The sequence below is a fragment of the Balaenoptera musculus genome, chromosome 11, assembly GCF_009873245.2.
Source record: "Balaenoptera musculus isolate JJ_BM4_2016_0621 chromosome 11, mBalMus1.pri.v3, whole genome shotgun sequence".
Taxonomy (NCBI): Eukaryota; Metazoa; Chordata; class Mammalia; order Artiodactyla; family Balaenopteridae; genus Balaenoptera; species Balaenoptera musculus.
In genome coordinates, this window is record NC_045795.1 from 15,701,860 (window position 1) to 15,724,143 (window position 22,284).

General features: G+C 44.0%; 1 protein-coding gene and 1 non-coding gene across 4 annotated transcripts in view; one reads left to right on the forward strand and one right to left on the reverse strand.

Moving 5' to 3' along the window:
• Positions 1–15,533, reverse strand: part of MBOAT1 (membrane bound O-acyltransferase domain containing 1) — a 108,188-nt gene extending 92,655 nt beyond the window's left edge. Inside the window, exon 1 of one of the 3 annotated variants that reach the window (XM_036870428.1) lies at positions 15,017–15,533. In XM_036870428.1, the coding sequence (XP_036726323.1) occupies positions 15,017–15,112 (96 nt within the window). In that variant the 5' untranslated portion in view covers positions 15,113–15,533. The remainder of the gene's footprint in view (positions 1–15,016) is intronic. The other 2 variants (XM_036870429.1, XM_036870427.1) reach the window with 2 other exon arrangements.
• LOC118904623 lies at positions 4,041–4,147 on the forward strand. The gene has a single exon (XR_005022071.1). It is a non-coding gene; the product is annotated as a U6 spliceosomal RNA (small nuclear RNA).
• Positions 15,534–22,284: the final 6,751 nt, after the last annotated feature.

Genomic DNA, 22,284 nt, shown 5'->3' on the forward strand with positions numbered 1-22,284 from the left:
GCTCTAAGCCTAGAACCCAGCTCTTCAAAGTCTATTCCAGCATTGTTCCTACTATGTTAGAGCAAGGTAAGTTCACAGGACAGAACTCAGAAGGAAACAAACATTCATTACACAGCCTGGGTCTAAAATTTAGTCACTTTTTACAGCTTGCACTCCATAATCCCTTGAGAAGATTTTTGCATGAATTCTTGTGGCTTAAGCAATATACACTCAGAATGGTCCTGTTGAATGGACAACTGAGATGCAGAATAGTATTTCTATGGTCAAAACAATGAGGAAATATCTCATTGAGCAATGGTAAATGCCTGGAGAGTTTTGTCCAGGGGTGGTTCTGCTGTTTGATGTCACAGGGAGAGAAATATTTATCTTACTAAACAACTATTCATTCATGAAGATTACCTGATGAGGAGCCTGAGGATTCAGGATGAACCAAAAGTCCTTTATATCTTTACTGAAAGTGACTTAGATGCATGCAATGATTTTAATAAATCTGACTTTAAAGCAAAAGTGAATCTAAAGCACAAACACATACCAGTGTAATTGTGTGCTTTCTTTCCATTCTTCTGACTCGAAAATTCTCTAAAAGCACGCTGGTCCCAATGTTCACAGACATAGCACAACTAATAATCCCTGATTTAAAGTAAAAAGCATCATGTTTTAAATAAAATTTATTTTTCAGAACAGTTTTAGATTTACAGAAAAATTGCAAAGATAATACAGAGAGTTCTCATATATCCTACAACCTATTTCCTTTATTAGCATCTTACATATAAAGTTTTCATTTGTCATAGTTAATGAACCAATATTGATACACTAGTATTAACTAAAGCCCATACTTTATTCAGATTTCCTTACTACCCAATGCCCTTTTTCTGCTCCAGGACCCGATCCAGGACACCACATTGCATTCACTTGTCACGTCTCCTGAGACTTCTCTTGGTTATGCCAATGGTTATATAACCTTGTGAATATACTAAAAAAACATTGAATTGTACACTTGAAATGGGTGAATTGTAAGGTACAGAATCCTAGATTAGAAAGAGGACATTAGTGGAAAAATTGGTGAAATTCAAAAAGTCTGGAATTTATTTAATGGTTATCTATCAGTGTTGATGTTTTACTTTTGACAAGTGTACCTAACATTGAGGAAAACCAGGGGAGGCATATATAAAAACTGTTTGTACTATCAGTACAGTTTTTCTGTGAATTTTAAATTTTTCCAAAATAAGTTTGGTTTTTTTTTTTTAATTACCATAGAATGTGATCTATTATTATGAAGCAAAGGGCAAACCTTAGATGAGGTGCAAGTCGCTTCGTGAAATATTGGTGAGACACTTAGTATTTTCACTCGTGCTAAAGAGGGATAATTACAAAGTGACACAACAAAGGACTTCTCTGAGGCCATCAAGTTCAAGGCCTTCCTCAGGAAATGAGACGCATCAGTGGCATACCCCATCTATGGTTACCTAACCGGCATTTTATGGTCCTCATTGACGGCTACTCCACAGTCTGTGGCTCTTGCCATCTTTTGTCAGCTCTTTTACTCAAGTTCATTTCCTTTTTTGTTTAGGAACCTTCAGTCCAGTTGTTCTTAGAACCATTTTTCCTGCTCATTTCTAACTTCTCCATATCATCTAGAAACTTTGCAACAGAGAATCAAATTTCAACACATATAACTCTAATAAATATTTGAGGGTTGCCAAGCACACAAGAGATGGTTTTCCAGCTCTCCTAAAAACTTGTAAGTGGTCAATTTCTAAATCATTTTACAGCCCACTACCGTCTTTCTAATTCTCTCTGCCGTTTCCACTAGCTAAGATGCACAGTCATAATTCACTATTGGTTATGACAGTGAAATTGGGCCCCACTTGGTATCTTGATGAAATGATTACTTTTAGTTTATAGCCTCCTTTCGCCCTTCTTTCAAACTAAGATAACAAAACTGGCCATCAGATAAAGATATCTATAAAGGCTCTCAATACCTCAGTAGAAAGATAAACACATAAGTCAACTTCAGTTTTGCAACTTAGGCTCACTGTAAAACTGAGGTAAATGTTAACTCGATAAGGCTGAGATTACAAAATAGTCCTTTATTATACTCTTTTTGTAAACTCCACCCCCAGACCCTACACATTAAGAAAATGAAAAATCTTTTTGTTCTTCCCTCCACGATGTGTAGAAAACAACTCTCTGAGTAGAATTTCATATACAAATTGATTTGCTTCCCTTTTGTTCAATAACCTGCAGGCAGGTTAACACTTACTGTTTGGGGATGAATGGGCAATTCTCTTTTGGAACTGAGAAGGGAGGAAAACCAGCTCAACATCCCTAGTAAACAAGAAACAGAAGCTCTTTTTCACATGGTCTTATTTCCAGAGTAAAGCACACAAATTCCTAAGGCGTTCTGACCTTACTTTAATGAGGAGGTGGAAGAAGAGAGATTCCAGAGCCCTGAAGGTCATTTTGCTTCAGCCAACATGCATGGAAATGCACACATTTCACCGGGAGAAACAAGAAAGGAAAATATACAGATACAATCCTTTTAGCTACATCCACTGAAAAGTAAAAAGAAAAAGAAAAAGAAAAAGCCTTGGAGGGGGGCTTTGCCCTCAAGAAGTGTTTCTTTACGATCTAAAACCAAGCCTTCCTTGCTCCTGTTGAAGATCTTGGAATCACAGAATTCTAGAGCTGCATTGGGCTTAAAGAGCATCATTTCCAGCAGACGGAGAGACCAAAAATTCCGCTGACACCGGGCCAGTAGGAGGCAGAGCCATTTTCATCCCTGGGGCACAAGGGAAAGGGAATCTTTAACGTCCTCATGCCTAAGTCCAAAGTGTACGCTCTCCCTCCCGGGGAAATCGGAGGCAAAGCCCATCTTCTGCTCGCCCTGAGCTCAGCAATCATCCCGCCGCCCCACCTGCCCCGCTGTACATGGTCCCCATGTTCTCCATGTTCCTGGGAACCATGCCAATGTGGGAGACCCCTCCCCAAACCCATCACCCACCCCCACCAGCGTCTTTCAGCATTTGCTAAAGGACAAGGCCGTTCCTGGAAGCAGAGAAGCAGAACTCTCAGAAAAGGCAGAAAGGAAGTCAACGTCACAAGAACTCTGTAGATGCAGATATGAATCAATCCCTAAGAGACACTGTTAAGTTTTTTTAAAAAGGCGAAGAGTGGAAGAACCGTACACTCTCGTTCGTGTCAGAAAAGACAAAAAGATTCTGTGTACATGGCTGCCTCGCCTACCTCTGAAAGGATGCCACTGGCCGCCAGTGGGGAGCGGATCTGAGCAGCTGCAAACTGGGGGGTGGCGTGAGGGGGGCGTGAGGGGGGCGTACACCACAGGGACTGACCTTTCATTATACCCCCTTTTCTGCCTTGTGGTTTGATACTAAGTACATAAGCTACCTAGTCAGAAAACTCATTTTTTTAAACTGTATTTATACAAAATAAAAACCAAAAAAATTAATCAAACACAAACATTTTTTAATTAAAACAGATAAATATTTAAAATAAATGAAATTAAATTTTTAAAAAGGTAGAGCAAAAAATAATGCCAGGGATTAAAAAAAAGTCTTTGGAGGAAAGAAGTCTCAACCCAGTGACACTCACAGTTAAACCACTTCATGAAATTTCACAAAATGACTTTTGAATTTAGCAACTTCCTCTAGGCCTTAGCAACCTTGTGTTGTATACCTCTGCTGACTGTTTCAAATGAGAAGTACAGAATGATGAATGAGACAAAAATGGGGGTGAGGGGGAGACAACCACTCTATTTTTTAATGACTCGTTTGAAATAAGAAGTTAGAACTCCCTGAACAAAACTTTTCCAGTACCCCTGCTCCTTTTTCAAATGAGGCTTTCAAACCCGAGCTTTGTGTTGTTGTTTTGGTAAATAGGCTGGAGAATGGAATATCTGTAATAATATGATGGTTGCGAAATCCCCAGCACCATCCCCCAGCCAGAAGTCCTAACTCAACACTTAGAGCTCCTTTTATGCTGTGTGGACTTTCGAAACCATACTTCAAAAAAGATTAACCGTGCTCGCTTCGGCAGCACATATACTAAAATTGGAACGATACAGAGAAGATTAGCATGGCCCCTGCGCATGGATGACACGCAAATTCGTGAAGCGTTCCATATTTAAAAAAAAAAAAAAAAAAAAAGATTAACCACTGATAACAAAGTTATAGGCAGAGCCCCACTATTATAAGGAAGTTGGTAAATGATTAACCGAGTGCATATTTTTTGGCTAACTAAAATGGGTTAATGAGTTCATCTTGTGGCAGATGATCACGTTTCTAAGCCCTATGGGATAGTGGGCTTTTAATAAAGCACATTGTTAACCCGTATAAACTACTTGAAGTTACTTTTCCCTCTGATTATTCTCTATCCTTCGGCTATCCTGGCAAAACTACTAGAAATTGTCATTAGCAAGACTGCAGCAAGTTTTCCCTTTGTCTTGTTTACTGAAAGGGTTGACTTACTTAAAATAGAAAGCTTCTGAAAAGCATACAACCAAATACTGTTATTAAATTACACAGACTGAATTCTTTTTACAAGTTGCTGCTCCAAAAAGATATTTCCAGATTATATCTCCTTAGATATAATCTTTCTATGAAATTTGTCTTTATAAATGTAATTCAGAGGCCATGCTTCAAAAACACTTGGGAGTACTTGGGTATACAGCACTTTTTATATATAAGTGACTTGACTTCAAACTGCAAAAGGAAATTTGTACGTGTTGTTCACACACACTTGAGACAACTGGACAAAAAAATGATATTAATATCTGCCTTTATAATGGTAAGTAATGCATCTATCAACTCCACATAATGAAAACGGGAATGGAGAATTTTATATTTAAACAACCCAAGATTCACATTTAACTATCAGTAATTGGGCCATTAATTAACTCTCAAATCAGAAATTAGGCCTATTCAATCTGAAGTGTAGGGTCCAAATAATAAACAGGCCTAACCAGTTGGTAAAAAGAACTGGCTCCTAATTTTATCATCACTTAGTCATCCATTCCAGTGCAAATTATGTAAATAAAATTCCACTTCAACGGAACCAAGTTTATTTAGTTCTTCCTTTGTACTAATAAGCATACCAAGATGACTAAGATCCAGCCTCGCTCACTGCCCAAGAAGAAAGGTCATCTTTTCTCGGCCTCAGTACCTCTGCTCAAACAGCTTCCTCTTCCTGGCATATTCTGCCTGTCCTACCAGGCCTCACCCCTGCACTTTCCCCTTCTCCTTCTAAAGCAGCAGCTCCCAGGAAGCTCCCCTCACCTTCCCCAGGACAGGTCCAGGAGTGCTGAGGCCCGTGCGTACACATTTTCTGGAGCATTGAGCACATTGCTTTGCAAGAGTTTACACGTAATAAAGTAATTTACCAAGTGCGTATTGGTTTGTCTCCTAGAAGGCAGAGAGCCTAATTAACCTCTGTATCCCCCTTCTAGCCCAATATTTGGTATCCGGTGCTCCATAAGCAACTACAGAGAGAAGCCTCTCAGAATTAGGCAGGGCAGAAAGACGATAAATATCTGAGACATAAAGTAAGAGGCACCATGCGGGAAAAGAGGATGAAATATTGCCATTTGCAGCAACATGGATGGACCTAGTGTATATCCTACTGAGTGAAGTAAGTCAGACAAAGACAAATATTACATGATATCACTTATATATGGAACCTAAAAAATAATACCAATGCATTTATATACAAAACAGAAACAGACTCACAGACATAGAAAACAAATTCATGGTTACCAATGGGGAAAGGGAGGGGGGAGGGATGAATTACAAGTATGGGATTAACAGATACAAACTACTCTACATAAAATAGGTAAGCAACAAGGATGTACTGTATAGCACAGGGAATATATGTACTGTATATTCAATATATTGTAATAACCTACAATGGAATAGAATCTGAAAAATATACATATAACTGAATCACTTTGCTCTACAGCTGAAACTAGCATTGTAAATCAACTATATATTTCAATTTTTAAAAGAAGACAGAAACACACACATAACCAATATGCAGACAAGTAGATATGCATATACAAAGTCAATAAACATAATCCCTCCCACCAAAAAAAGAAGCACATACAGTATGGAGAGAGTGCTATGGAGAAACAAAGAAAGTAAAATCGGATCCATTTGGCCCTGGGGGAGGCGGGGGGATGATCTATAAGGGGAGAGGAGAGAGCAAGGCCAGGGTTACAGAGAGCAGACAGGAGGGGATGAAAAAGGAAATGAGGATGAGGACTAATGTCAGGGAGAGGGAAAAGTGTGAGCAGAAGCTGGAAGGTGTGAAAGACGCAGTGCATCTGAGGCACAGGAAAGAACTCATCCGCTGCGCTGATGGTACAGCGCCCAGGGAAGCAGTGGCTGGGATGCAGGGCAGTGACTAGAGCAAAGTCTGCAGAGGCAGTCGTGGGTGCGAGCCCTGCCTGTGCCCCTGCCCAGCTCCCAGGCTGCCCACCCTATTTGTGTGCAGCTCCAGGAAGGAACACAAGGCTCAGGGTCAGTCGCTGGCCGTGGCCTTACCAGGACTCTGGGCCTCCAGGGGACACCTCTACCTGCCAAGCACCCACCCTGCCGCTCATCCCTGAGCCTCCTGCCCAGCACGCAGGCTTGCAGTCATGGGCTCCCGACTTCCTCCTCCTCCTCCACGACTTATCTTCCCACCACCGACCTCCCTCCCACTGCCGAGGTCCTCCTCAAAGCCCTCCCTCTGCTCTGCTCCGGAAGCCTCAGTGTCTTCCCAGCTCTCTCCCTCCGCTCTTAGCCTTGCGGGAGAACTGTCCGCCCCCACGCGTTTGCTTTCCCATTTTACCACCACAAACGGCAAGGAGAGAGAAGAAAGTCACTGCTTTTCCAGATTCCCCCATTGCTGCTTTGGACCATTTTTCTTCCACCATCCTTCTGTCATTTTAGAATATACTTGTGGACTAAAAGATATAAGTGCTGTATAAAGTCAGCCAATTATGTGAAAGTAGCGTATCTGCCTTTACTGTGTTTGTCATTAACCTGAATAGAAAGACCTTTAAAATTCACTTCTTTAGAAAGCATTTGAATGCATTTTGTTTGGTATTGTATTTATTCAATAAAGTGTTTAAGTAGTGCCAAGTGCGAACTGGGCCCTAGGATGGTGTCGGTTGGAGGGAACGGGGGTGGTGGGACTGAAAGAACAGGGCAGGCTGGCCCCCGCTCATCAGGCTCAGCTGCTGCCTCCTTTGATAAAGGGGCTAAGAGAGCTCTTCCAACGCCCTTTGAGAGGCACCATCCTTCCAGCCAGGAAGTACCTCCCTCCAGACCCCACTCAGGGTCCTAACATTAAATGAGATGCGCCCTGGAGAGCGGCTGGCTGAGTGCCTGATAGCAGAGCCTGTCATACCCTCTCTGGTCCTTCTTCATTGTCAGGATCTACCAGTCTACCCCCACATTCCTGGAGAGTTTAGGTACCACAGAGTCTTTCTCTCCACCTCACATCCCCAGTCACCTGGGCAGCTTCAATGTTTAGGAGGACGATCAATCAAATCCCCCAGTTCTGGGCTTCCCTGGTGGCGCAGTGGTTGAGAATCTGCCTGCTAATGCAGGGGACACGGGTTCGAGCCGTGGTCTGGGAGGATCCCACATGCCGCGGAGCAACTAGGCCCGTGAGCCACAACTACTGAGCCTGCTTGTCTGGAGCCTGTGCTCCGCAACAAGAGAGGCCGCGACAGTGAGAGGCCCGCGCACCGCGATGAAGAGTGGCCCCCGTTCGCTGCAACTAGAGAAAGCCCCTCGCACAGAAACGAAGACCCAACACAGCCAAAAATAAAAAAATATTAAAAAAAAAAAATTTCTAAAAAAAAAATCCCCCAGTTTCTCGGCTTGCTAAACTGAATCGACTTTCACCCCTTCTCCCATGTCCACACCTTGACTTTCATCCTTGCCCAGGGAAGCTTCACTAGGAATCTTCAACTTAAATAGCCTGGCCCCCGGCTCTCTCACTTCCCCTGCACCTGCTCCTCAAAGTCCCTCCAATCTCCAAGTGTTTCCCTTTTCACTGCCATCACCTCCAACTACTTGTCAGCATCTTGCAACACCCTTACTTCTTAACGTTCCAACAACCTTCCCTGCACACGTCCAGCTATTTATTTTACTTTCGCTCCTAGAAGGAGCTGCTGAAAGACAAAAACCACATATTGGCACAAATCCTGAAATTTTTGATTTTCAGGGCATTGATTATACTCAGCAACCCATTAAATTGACCCCAGGCTGCTCCTTCTCTGCTCCCCCATAAAGACTACTCTAAACACCCACTCACTGTCAAAAGCCCCCGCTCCACCTCCATCCCTGCATCCTTCAGCCATGACCTCCTGCCCCACCTCACGAAATGAAAATCCGTTCACATCTTAAACCCTTCAATGCCTTCCCTTTGATGGTAGTAATGCCTCTAAACTTCAGGTAGCACAAGAATCACCCGGGCAGCCCTGTCACTCGGATATGTATTCGGATTCACTAGGTCTGAGTCAAATCCCAGAAGCATACTTGGCAATAGATACTGGTGATGGTCCATCCACCAAATGTGAGGAAAATCAGTCTATAACAGGGGTCTCAAACTCCAGTCCTCAGGCCAAATCCAGCCCCTGCCTGTTTTGTGTGGCCTGCATGTTAACTACATGTTTTACATCTTTAAAGGGTTGGGGAAAAAATCAAAAGAAGAAAATTTCACAACATGTGCAAATTACATAAAATTCAAATTTCAGTCCATAAATAAAGTTTCATGAGAACACAGCCAGGCCCAACGATTTACATATTGCCTATGGCTGCTCTCACGGCACAATGGCACAGTTGAGCCGTCGCAACAAGGGCTGTACTGGCTGCAAAGCCGAAAATATTTACTGTCTGGCCCTTTATAGACATAGTTTGCTTCCCCCTGGTCTGCAGGATGAAGTACAAACATCTCACCAGAGCCTCCCAGCTTCCTCATGATGTGACCCCGGCCTCCCTCCCCAACCTAGAGTCCCAACGTCTTCACCAGCCTCACCAGCCACTTCAGTGGACTCAGTTCCTTGAACGAAGTGCACAGTTTCACACCTCCCCACCTCTGTACGTGCTGTTCTTTCTACCCACTTTGCCTGACAAATACCTCTTTGGCCTTCAAGACCCGATTCGTGGTCCTCCCCACCTGTGAGATGCTCTCTGACAACCACATCTCCCCCCCCGCCCCCCCACCCCCCCGCCGCTTCCACTGCGCTTAATTAATTTGTATCCCAATTATTTGTATACAGCAGTGGTTCTCAAACTTTTGGGCATCCCAGCGCCACCTAGAGGGCTCATTAAATCCCCCGCTGGCTGGGTCTGCCCCCAGAGCAGCAGATAGGGTGCCAGGCGGAGAATAACATTTCTAACAAGTTTCAAGGCTGATGCTGCTGGCCCAGGCACCACACCACACAGGAGCAACACTTCTTGACTTCTGTGTCCCCACCCCACCCAACAATGAGTTTTTCGAGGATGGACCCTATTTTATTCATGTTTGAATGGTAGCAGCCTCACCCAGTCCCAGGAATTCCTGGAACACGGCAGAGACTCAGTATTTGCTGTTTGTAGTCTAACCAAATGATGTTCCTCCCATAAGCCAATGATTTCACTATCAGACAATGAAAGGGAAATTAAGTGGGGAGAGGAGACCTAGCCTTGTAGGAACTACTGAGGCCAAAAAAATTAATGAACTGGATCTCTGCAGGATGGACATTCTGTGACCTGCCATATGCATCCTGAGCTGGGGTCAGCTGGAAAGCCCCAGGGTGGAGAGTAGATTGTTCAAGTCAGAAACCCAAGAGTACAGCCTGGAGGCAGCACCAACAGGGGGAATGTTCGGTAGAGGACCCTCCCCACCTCTCCCACAAAGATCCATCTCTCTCCACTTTAAAAACAAGATTCTATATCAAAGTCTGATAATGTATATCATTAGCATTGGTATATATTGCTACTAATGATAAGCATTTGTTGAGCACGCTACTACTTGCTTGGAATACCCGGATAGATAAAACCTAGACTTCAAGGAGATTTTAAATTAGTTTGAAACTCAGTGTTATAAACCAGGCAGGATACCTAACAAAATAAGGTAACATTTTGTGTCAAGTGTCAAATATAAACTGTGTCAAAGGTAAACAGTAAATTCCACAAGAGTCCAAGGTGTCCTGTGGCTTTCCCTTCTCTGTTCCACTAAGGTACCACCTACAAACCTCTATTAGTACCTACATAGGTCTGTGAGGACATAGCACTTCTATAGGTCTTTTGTCTCCTCTATGGGCCTATAAACTCTTCAAGGATAGAAACCTTGATTTTTTTTTTTAATCCCTTTATTTCTGAGACCTGACCAAGTCCCTGGCACTACTAGTGTTAAATAAATATTTAATTGATTTAATAATGACTGTGGAATGTGAGCTGAGCTTTTAACCAAGGGCAAGACTTAGATAAGAAGAGAAAATTGAGGGTTGGGCTTTCCATGAACAGGCAAAAGAACCAACCAGGTGACTGAAAGCTCCAGGCAGGTATAGAAACTGTGGTCAGAGGCCCCGGTGGAATCACCAAAACCCACTGCTGATATCACCATGAGTCGAGAGGGTCAGGCCTTCAGAGCTGGTCTTCACTGATCTTGCCTTTTAAACTGTAACACAAGCTTACATAAATAGGCCTAAACCTGGACTGCTTTAATCTCAAAAACCATTTCCTGGATTCTTATCTCCTTGTCTACTTTTCCTTTGCCCCTTTTTCTGCTGATGCTAAACTGGGTGGGGGTGGGGGGTGGGGGTGGAATTGAAATTCAGACAAAGAATCCTAATTTCATACTGAATTGATAGTTTATGCAAATAAAAACAAATTTGGGGGATTCCAGTTGGTAAAAATAGCCTTGGCACTCAGCATTCCCCGCCACCAAATTGCAAATTCCTTAAAGCCAGGAATTTCTCCTCTTGCACAGCTCCTAGGATATGACCGTGTACCACACAAATTAGGAATGTCAGTATTACCGCGTCTATCCTGGTAGCTGAGTCAATTTTGCAAACTTCAAAGGCTAGGATAGTTTAAAGAGAGATCATGCCATACCCCACGACCAAAACAGAGTGGAGAGGGCATGAGCAGATGATTTAAACAAAAAAATCAAACAAAATAGTCACCCTCAGTTCTTTGCCCGAGCTCCACATCTGCTCGAAAGAAACTCAGTCTAGAAACGCAGTTTTCAACAAACTCATCTGTGAGGCACCTGTGAAGGCCCCTAAGTCATCCATTTCCTATACTCTGGATCTGAACTGCTGTGCTCTAGTCTCTAATTAAATAAGATGATTTTGCTTTTAACATCTTTAGGAGGAGGCCAGGCTAGTAAAAGTCCCTGGAAACTAAAACCATAGACTTTTCCTGAGTATAGTCACAATTGCACACAGGCTCCCCCCATAAGCTAACAGAACAGATAAATGGAAGAATCAGATGAAAAATAATTAAAGACAGCCACTATGGAGAATAGTATGGAGGTTCCTTAAAAAACTAAAAATAGAGCTACCATATATATGATCCAGCAATCCCACTCCTGAGTATATATCCAGAGAAAACCATAATTTGAAAAGATACATGCAACCCCAATGTCCATTGCAGCACTATTTACAATAGCCAGGACATGGAAGCAACCTAAATGTCCATCGACAGACGAATGGATAAAGAAGATGTGGTACATGTATACAATGGAATGTTACTCAGCCATAAAAAAAAAAAATGAAATAATGCCAACTGCAGCAACATGAATAGACCTAGAGATTGTCATACTGAGTGAAGTAAGTCAGACAAAGACAAATATCATATGATATCGCTTATATGTGGAATCTAAAAAAAATGGTACAAATGAACTTATTTACAAGACAGAGTCACAGATATAGAAAACAAACATGATTACCAGGGGGAAAGGGTTGGGGGAGGGATAAATTGGGAGATTGGGACTGACATATACACACTACTATTTCTAAAATAGATAACTAATAAGGACCTACTGTACAGCACAGGGAACTCCACTCAATACTCTGTAATAACTTATATGGGAAAATAGTCTAAGAAAGAGTAGATATATGTATATGTATAACTGATTCACTTTGCTGTACACCTGAAACTAACATAACATTTAAATCAACTATACTCCAATAAAAAAAAGAGTTCTTCACTCACATGGTAGAATGCTCAACAGATATTTCAGGTTTTGCAAACAATAAACAACTTGACACAGGGAGACCCAGAAGCCAAAGACATTCTCACAAGTGCAATCAATACAGAAATTACAAATATAAGTGTGAAATGCTAAGACGTTAAGAAAAGGATTCACTATCTTTAAGTGGCATGTGAAGAACCACTTGGGCAACTTGAGGTATATGTTTTATCATTGTTAGCAAATCGCAGGCCAATAAAAAGTCACTCTTTAATGGGCCAGGAGCAAACATGTATCACGGACTGGGCTCTTATCCTAGGACTGTCCCCAGACGTGGCTCCACTTTTCTCTTTCCAATTTTGTGCCCCAGGGGAAGCCCCTGCAGACCACATCGCCCAGATGCCCCTGGCCAGCCACCCACTGGGGGCCACTGCAAGAGATGGAAGGGCCAGGGGATGGGGAGCAGAAGGGCTGCGGTTCTCTCTCTACTTCCCCCCTGTATCCTTTCAACAGGACTTTCTCCCCTTTCCCTTGCCCAGGTCTTGGTACCTGAACATCCTTTATTGGTTCCCTTAATGCCACCCACACCTCTCTAAGTAGTTCATGAAAGTTTCTTCATTGCTATCCATTGAGTTGAATTGTTTCCTGCCAGGACCCTGTCTGATACAAGAACCATAGGGCATTTTATATCTATATAAAATGTCTCGACTCCAAAAGGCAGGTCTTTTTGTCGTCTCCCATTTTACACGTGAAGACACTGAGGCTCCGGGAGGGTAGAATACCAGCCAGCAGTCATAAAGGAAGTTTTCTGGCAGAGCACAAATTACCCCCAAGTCAGTCTAACAACTAAAAAGCCCTTGAAAGTGCAAGGGAGAAAAACACATCAAGCTTCCAAACTCTCAAGCCACAGTTTAGCCTCAAACCACATTATTTATGGTTTGGGATTCTCCCTCGGCCTGAAATGAGCCAGCTGGGGCATTGCCCTTTAAGTGCTTCTTCCAGCGAGAGTCGCTTAGATTTGACCCTGCCGGAGGGCAGTGGGGTTTCCTAAGATCTAAGAGATCACAGGTGCTCCTTCCTTGCCTATCGCCCACATTTTTCCTTCAGTTCATCCCAGAAATCCCTCCCTTCCAGCCTTAAACATCCCACAGGCTCTCTTGTTCTTTTTTATAAATTAAAACCAGAATTCCTTTGCCAGAAATCCAGGAGATGGAGGATGAGGGTGGACGCAGTTACAAAGCACTTAATAACATCATCCTAGGCACCTCTCAGTCGCCAATCTCTGGGATTCATTAACAATCTAACTCTTTCCATACAAAAAAACCTCCCTGGATTCCTCTTCTCTCTAGCTGTGCTGAATTGCTGAAAATGGAAAATGCAATTAAAATAAATTGTGATGGAGAGTAGAGGGGTAAGTACCAACAAACTCCCCTGAAGGAAATTCAGCTCTGAGTTATATTTCATTTCAGGGCTGAAGAATTTGCTATTATTTCTGCCTTTGCAGGTCCCTGGCAGTCACTACACCCTCACTACAAGAACAGGCGTTAGCAGCTGATACCTCTCCCAATTTCCTGACCGTCTGGATTTTACAATTGACGGCCGACAGTCAGATCAGGTGGAGTTCTGAATCAGATGCTCAGAGGGAGCCAGGTGGGAGGGTGGCTCAGTAAACAGCATCTGAATCAGGGAAACATCTAGGTCTCACTTCCTCGTTGCTGAGGGAATGTGAGTGGAAAGAGCAGCAGGGAGACCCTTGTTTGAAGGAAAGAAGAATTTTTTTAAAAGATCACTAGCGGGGCCTCCTCCAGCATGCCTTACCCAATTCCATTTAAATAACATACAGCTGACCCTTGAACTACATAGGGGTTAATCTGTCTATAATTTACTGTCGGCCCCTTGTATCTGTGGTCCCTCGGAATCTGCGGATTCAAGCAACCTCGGACGGTACAGTACTGTAGTATTTTCTATTGAAAAATATACACATATAAGTGGGCCCATGCAGTTCAAACCCGTGTTGTTCGCGGGTCAACTGTATACTGATTGACTCACTGCTAAATACAGGGCCTATCTAGCCTGCAGCACCTAAAGAGACAAGAAAAGGGGTTAAGATAACCTCAACCCTCGGGAAAATTTCTTACCTGGAATTACTGTTGTTTGCTGCCATTTTCAGTTTTAATGGTAGCAGACAGTTGCTGGACAGTCCAAATACCTGCAACAGTGCCTCTCTTCTCCCACTAACCTGTCCTACTAGGGAGCCTGGACCCCCGAGGGTAGACTGACTGAATAACCTAAGGCCCTCAGAAAACCACAGCATCCTGTGTCCCTCCTCCCTAGCCGATGTTGATCACAGGTGGTACAAAATAACTGTCAACCCGATTTCACAAGCCTCACTGCCGAAAACCCAGGTCTCTCATTCAAAAGCTACAGGCTTTTGCTTATAGATCACTCAGGTTCAGTTTCTAAGTAGGTTCACCTAACTTAAAAATAATAAAGACTTGACTACACTGATGAAAGAAACACTTGAGTCATTTATCAGAATGTTTTAGCCCTGGGTTACAGGAAACGAGGAAACCCAAAACTTCAAACAAAACAAAAAAAGTTTATTCGAACCTTCTGTGCAAGGTATACCAATATTTTTCACACTTACAGGAGAAAAACATCAATCGAAAACCAACAAACAAAACTCCACCTGTCTAGTTTGTAGCAGTGAAATCTGCTATGGGGGCGGGGACGGAGGTAGATAACAGCCCCCCGACCCCCCCGCAGGCTTCACGCCCGCTCCGGCTCGGGGGGGGAGGGTTCCCGCGGGCCGCCCGCCCGCCGTTACCTGGTCCAGAGGGATGCCCAGAAGCTCGCTGAGCGGGTGCAGACAGGTGGAGCCCGTGGTGCGGTAGGAGAGGCTGGGAGGAGGCTCTGCTGCCATCCTGCATCTTCGGGAGGCGGCAGCCCCGGCCCCAGGCCGCGCCACCCCGCTCGGCGTCCTCCCGCCCGAGTGCGCGCGGGCGGCTGTCCCGAGGGCCGCGCGGCCGCCTGGCTAGCGGGGACCGAGCGGCGAGCCGGAGGACGCGACCCAGCGCAAACTCTCGGGGCGCAAACTTGGCGTTGGCGCAGTGGCCGCGGGCGCGGCAGGAGGGCTGCGGCCGAGAGCGCTTGCTTCCCGCTCCCCTCCTCTCGCCGCTCATTGGCCCGGCCGCCCGGGACTGCCCGGGAGGAGGGAGGAAGGGAGGGAGGAAAAGTGGGGACTCGGAGCCCGGCCCTCGAGCGCCACCCGGCCCGCCCTGCCCGGACCGACCCGAGAGGGAAAGCGACGACAAGGGCGCCGCCGCCTAGCCCGGCGCCTGGTGCGCGCGGCCCCGGGGGCGGGAGGAGCCTCTGCTCTTCCTTCTCCCGAGCTCCCCATCCTCCCTCACCGCCGCAAGAAACGACCTCCACCCCGGTCACCCCGGCGGGCTCCCTGCGCCAGGGAGCACCCTGACCCCACCCCGTTCTGGTTCCGCCGCAGCGTCGGCACCCCGGCCCTCCCGGTCCCCGCGCCGGCTAAGATTTCCTGCGCTTTCCTTGCAAGGCTTCTCCCTCGCAGTCCTTGCGGCAAAGGGTTAATCTGCCAGGGGCTCGAAGCCCAAGGACACCCCAGGGCTTCCAGCCAGCACCCCAGCACCCAGCCTCCTCTCTCTCCTTACAAGCCTGTGGGCAAGATATAGTTTCCTCCACCCTGATCTGACACGGTCTGTGTCTCACAGGCGCAGACACTAGGACTGCTAGCTTCTGACCATTAATGTCCGGCCCTTTGGACTGTGAATTCTTTTTACCCCTGTAAGAAACGGCGCTACTGTTATGTGCATTCTGATCAGCTTTTGCCAGAACCGGTTCTAAAAAGAGGTACCTGGCCCCTTCACTTCTCTGTCCTCAGACACCCAAGTGTATCACTGGCACTTGGAAAACTTTCAGTTGATTAATAGGTTTTGAGAATCATAAAGTCTTGATCCTTTCCAAGCACTGTTGTATGCTCGCTGATGAAGAAGGCTTTCAGGAAAGCAGGAAAGCAGGAAATCAGATGGGTAGGAAAAAACAAAAAGCAAAGAAAACTGAGTTGGTGTCAATCCCTAGGCTTCACCAGGTAACCAAGCCCAAAGCTTTGCATCAGCAGTTTCCTGGGAGCTGGTAGTAGCCACAGAGCCACGGATTAGTTGGTGGAGAATCCGACCAAACAGGGGGCCAGTAACTTCGGGGCAGAGCTAACATTGTCATCAACGTGGCCTCCAGCTTCAAATCCAACTGAAGGCCTGTCAGACAGTCACAACAACTTCCCCTCCAAGGCTGGGCCTCACCCTGGCTTTCTGGAAGAGTTTCATCACCAAAAAGCTGCACAGAACTTTAAATGGCCGGGCCAGAGTTTCTCAACTCATGTCCCCTGTTGAGGAGCAAAAAACATGACCCCACCACTCCCTGTCCCCATGGAGATTTTATAGGAGGCCACCACCACCAGATGACAATCTGCTTTTCACACCACACACACATATACACACACTCACACACACATACATATACACACACTCTCACACACACACACACAGACATATGCTTGAGGATCGATTAGGCTAGACAGGCTCATTAAATATCACACAGTTCTAGAAACTGACCAGAATTGAAGCAATGTTCCTCTTATCTTGAGCAAAATGACAGCTTACATGAGGTGTCTGAGCGCAGAAGGAGCTTGAAAGCATTGTTAAAAAAAAAAAAAAAATCAACACTTAAATGTGAACTGCCAGAAAAGAAAAGTCGGCCAGTTTGGGTAGTATTTATGAAGCAAATGCTCAGACCACTCATAATTTTCCACAAAGCTATGCTCTTCAGACTTCAAAAACTAGTCTTCACATTGGTGTAGGTTTAAAAACAGAAGATTAGCCCTACACGGATTTTCTTCTGCTCAACAAAACACAGATTATCATCTAGTCTAAAATTTTCCCTTAAGAATGGAGGAACTACGCTTAGATCTTGAAAACAAAACATCACAGAACTTAAATCTTAATAATTCTGTTTTACTGATACTGTAGTACAATTAATGTTAAAGAACTATTAGGTGATGCAGCATCAAGAGACTGGATCAGTTACACTATAGGTTAATTCAGCTGGCTTCTGGAGGATGGGACATGATTCTAAGATGTATAAGAGCTGTACCATGGACTCATCACTCTTTTCCTTCCCCTTTATCTCTGTTTCCATCAGAGATAAATTCATAATAATAATTATTACATGTTAGATATACCTTTTAAAAAGCTCTCTCATTTACCAGTGACAATAACCCACGTGGTTGTTATTATAGTCTCTATTTTATAGATGAGAAGTCTGGAGTTTGGAGAGTTTAAGTATCTTGGCTGTGTTTAGGGAGGTTGAATAAAACATGCCTGTCTGATTCCAGAACCTGGGCACTCAGTCACTAACTATGCCACGTTGCCTCCTCTAAAACAAAACATTTCTCTCTTTATCAAGAGGCCCACTCATACACCCACAGGCCTGTCATTCCTGCGGACAAAGCACTGCGTTTACTGTTCAAAAATGAGGTGGCTTGGGGTGATACTACAGGCACTCCGTCTCACCTGTTTTCTGTCTGCCGTAGGATGAGGCTTGATATCAAGGTCAAGTTTCTAATCTCCTTTCTGAAGCTGTACTCAGAATGTGAAGTCACCCAGAAGACCCAGTGCTTATCTTGATGACTGGCCTAAAATTAAAGGCCAGACAAAAAGACCTGACAAAGGATCTGGCATATTTCAGGGAGGCAGCATGATACTGTCGACTGATAAAAATTCAACACCAGTCTCGTGCCAATCCAGACCCAGCCAAAGATACTCAAACAACAAAATTGAATTAAAATCAGCCTCAAAGTTTACAAAGGTGTAACCCTTCAAGAAGATAAATTCTCATGATTCAATCAAAAATAATCACCGACAAAAACTAATTAAAACCATCTACAATGACATAACTCACGTAAAAATAAAATACCATAATAATAATACCACATATTCGTGTAATGATATTGTGTATTCACAGAGCACACTCATTTATAACATCCCCTTTGATCCAACAATTCTATGAGGTTGAAAGGGCAGGTGTTATCACTTTTATTATTATGTCATCACCCTCTCCATTTTTATTCACAAGAATACGAAGTTTCTGGCAACTTGCAGCTAGCTTATCCAGCTGGTAAACAGCAAAAGTAGGATTCAAACTTGGCTATTCCATTGTTCTTTTTATTACACAGAAATCTTTTTATTATACTAGGAGTCCACCTTCAGGAAAACAGCAGAAACTGTTGCCTGCATAGAACATTTAACTCCACGCCTAACATTTATTTTATTTTATTTATTATTTATGGTTGTGTTGGGTCTTCGTTTCTGTGCGAGGGCTTTCTCCAGTTGCGGCAAGTGGGGGCCACTCTTCATCGCGGTGCGCGGGCCTCTCACCATCGCGGTCTCCCTTGTTGCGGAGCACAGGCTCCAGACGCGCAGGCTCAGTAGTTGTGACTCACGGGCCCAGCCGCTCCGTGGCATGTGGGATCTTCCCAGACCAGGGCCCGAACCCGTGTCCCCTGCATTGGCAGGCAGACTCTCAACCACTGCGTCACCAGGGAAGCCCCCACGCCTAACATTTGAGATCTGATCCGGAGAATGGTCTGAACTGACCCACGATGGGTATCACTCTTGCTTTTTAAGCAGTTTCTTTAAGCATCACCCACACAAAACCGTAGGGAATTTAGATTTTGCAATCAGTGCCCTACTCCGTCACATTTTAGCTCAACCATTCTGCGTTTGCTTGGGGCATCTGTTACCTCCTACCTGCCTAACGTATTTCCTGAGTTGAGGTCACAGTTAAACATTGTTTTTATATTTGTTCATGTTCAGAAAATTAAGAAATTAATATAACTGAACACCTACCAGTTTTAGCTCTTACTGCTGCATACTATAACATTTTCCCCTGAGAATACTATCATTCAGTCATTCAAGATAAATCAACACAAATCCTCTCAGCCTGCTAACCTCTGTACTTACATCCGGGAGATGCTGATATGTCTAAAGACAAAAGAATTCAAAATAATATGCCAACCTCTGAAAGAAACCAGTTATGAGAAATACAAAGCAGAAATTAGTCACGGATAAACAAATGCAGAAATAAATCCTGCTAACAAAACACCATTAACTAAAAATACACAGAACAATATTTATAAATACGATTTTGCACAACTTCTGAGTGGGCAGGATTGGAGGCTAAAATGTAGAAGAGAAACAGGTAATGAAAATCTAAAGAACCCAGCCTTTAGAGCAAAGCAAAACTGGACCTGAAAACCAGTACTGCTTTTTACTAGTTTTGTGACTTTGAGCAAATCAATTATCTTCTTCAAGTCTCCGCTTCCTCCTCTATAATGTGGAAATAAGACTTACCGTCTCTTTTGGCTGGTGTAAGGACTGAAGGAAAAATTATATATGAAATAACCCATCATCAAGTAATTGTTCAAAAAATATTAATTAACTCTGCTCAGCGGAGCTTACCCTCTACAAGCTAACATTTTATTTTTAACTTTAGTCTTTGGGGAAGGAGAGGTTTCTAAAATGGATCGCACATGTCCCTGCATACTTAAATGGAGTTCGTGAACATTACTGAGTTTCTGCTGATGAGTCAAGAACCCATCCTGCAATAGAGTGATGTCTTGGGAGTCCATTGGCTTGTCAAGAATTTGTCCGTACACTAAACTACGCCCAAAGAGGTCAGCTTTTTCAATTACTCTGTCTACTTTCTAGTGTTTCAATCTCCTCTCATATTTCGGTTGTTGCTGCCTTGACTGCTATTTTGGTTCTCCTATGAGTTAGGGAACTCTGTAAAATCGCTAGGCTTTGGCTGAATGCCTAAGGAGTTCTTGTAGAAGTCAAGTACAGTTGTCCCTCAGTATCCGGGGAGGGTTGGTTCCAGGACGTGCGGCAGACATCAAAATCCGTGGAAGCACAAGTCTTACAGTAGGCTCTCCTATCTGCGAGCTCCACCTCCGCGGATTCAACCTAGTGCTGATGGAAAACGTAGTACTGTATGCAAACTATATGTACGGAGGGCCGACTGTACTTCGTTTTTAAGTAAGCTCTATGCTATCTATCTCGGATATTCAGAGGGTTTTTTTTTTTTTTCTTCTTACTTCTTTTGGGTGTCCTGACATGCTTGGTGTCCTGATGTGCTTTGGGTGTCCTGACATTCTCCATCCCCTGCCCCAGCCCCACTGTGGGTGTCGTTGCTGAGACCGCTGCCATCTTAGGCTTCAGGGAGCTGCCCAGCATTAATCCTTTAATCCTAGATCTCATATTCATCTCAGAGGCCACTTGGACGCTCCCTCAACTCATATTTTTACCTTACTCTTCACTCTTTGTTCTGCTGCCTGATTCCTAGGCCCAATGATAGTGTCAAGCACAACAGTGCTTTAGAATGAAGGGATGGATGGTTTCCTGGCAATCAGTGCAGCCAGTGGTCCTCATGACTTCTCACTGAAATCCTCATGACCCAGTCTGTTGTTCAGAGACTGTGTGGCTCTCCGTGTCAGCACATTAGGCTGGCCAGCCCTAAATGCTGAGTGTACACTGTAGTCTGTTATTTATAGGACTAAAGTAGGTATTTGTCCCTATTCCCTAAGCCTTTCCTATACTCCTATTGTGCCATTTCTGCAACTTTCATTTACTTTGAAACAATTTCCATCATTATTGGTCAATTATTTCAGAGTATCTCAAAAACATACTAGCAGGCGCTCCTGTTGGCAGTCTCTAAGAAAGGAACATCAAGCTCCATTGACCACAGGACATTTTTTGTGTGTTCATGGTGCATCCTTCAGAATTAACATTCCCCAGATTCACTTGGGGAAACAGGGCTTTTGCTTTTGAAGACTGAGTTGACATTCAGCAGATGTTTATCGAGGAACTGTTATTTATAAAGCACTATTCTAAACTACAAACAGACAAAAATACCTCCCCCAATGGAGCTTATACTCTAGCAGGGGAAGACAACAAAAACATTAAATATATATATATGTATATATGTATATGATATGTATATGCAGGGTACATATGTTGTAGTGTTTTATAGGGTGGCCAGGGTAGACCTCATTAAGATCACGTTTAAACAAAGACTTGAAAGCAGCTAAGGAGTTAGCCAGGCAGATTTCTGGGCAAAGAATATTCCAGAAAGAGGAACTGTCTAGCACAAAGGCCCAAAGACAGGAGTAGGCCTGGCAGAGTGGAGAAACAACAGGCTGCCAGGAAGCCTGGAGCAGAGTGATTGAGGGGAGAGAGGGAGGAGATGGGCCAGAGAGGTATGCAGAGCCAGCCTATGGGGACCTTGGGGGCCATCATAACAACTTTGTCTGTTCCTCTGATTTCGATCGGGAGCCACTGCAAGGATTTGAGCAGAGGAGTGCCTACACTCTTTAAGCAGCTCCCCTTTCCCCTCCCCCTAGCCCCTGGTAACCACCATTCTACTTTCTGTTTCTATGACTTTGACTACTTTAGATACCTCCTATAAGTGGAATCATATGATATTTTTCTTTTGGTTACTGGCTTATTTCATGTCCTCAGGGTTGATCCATGTTGTGGCATGTGACAGGATTTTCTTTCTTTTGAAGGCTGAACAATATTTCATTGTATGTAAAGGCCACGTTTTGTTTATCCATTCATCTGTTGATGGACACTTGGATTGTGTCCACCTCTTTGCTATGGTGATAGTGCTGCTATCAAAATAGGTGTGTAAATATCTCTTTGAGACCCTACTTTTAACCCTTTGGATATATACCCATAAGTGGGATTGCTGGATGATATGGTAGTTCTCTCTTTAATGTTTTGAGGAACCATCGTACTGTTTTCCATAGCAGTTGTGCCATTTTACAATCCCATCAACAGTGCACAAGGCTTCCAATTTCTCAACATTCTTACCAACACTTGTTATTTTCTGTTTTGTCTTTATTCAGTAGTAGCCATCCGAATGGGTGTGAGGTAATCTCACTGCAGTTTTGATTTACATTTCTCTGCTGGTTAGTAATGTTGAGCACATTTTCATATGCTTGTTAACCAT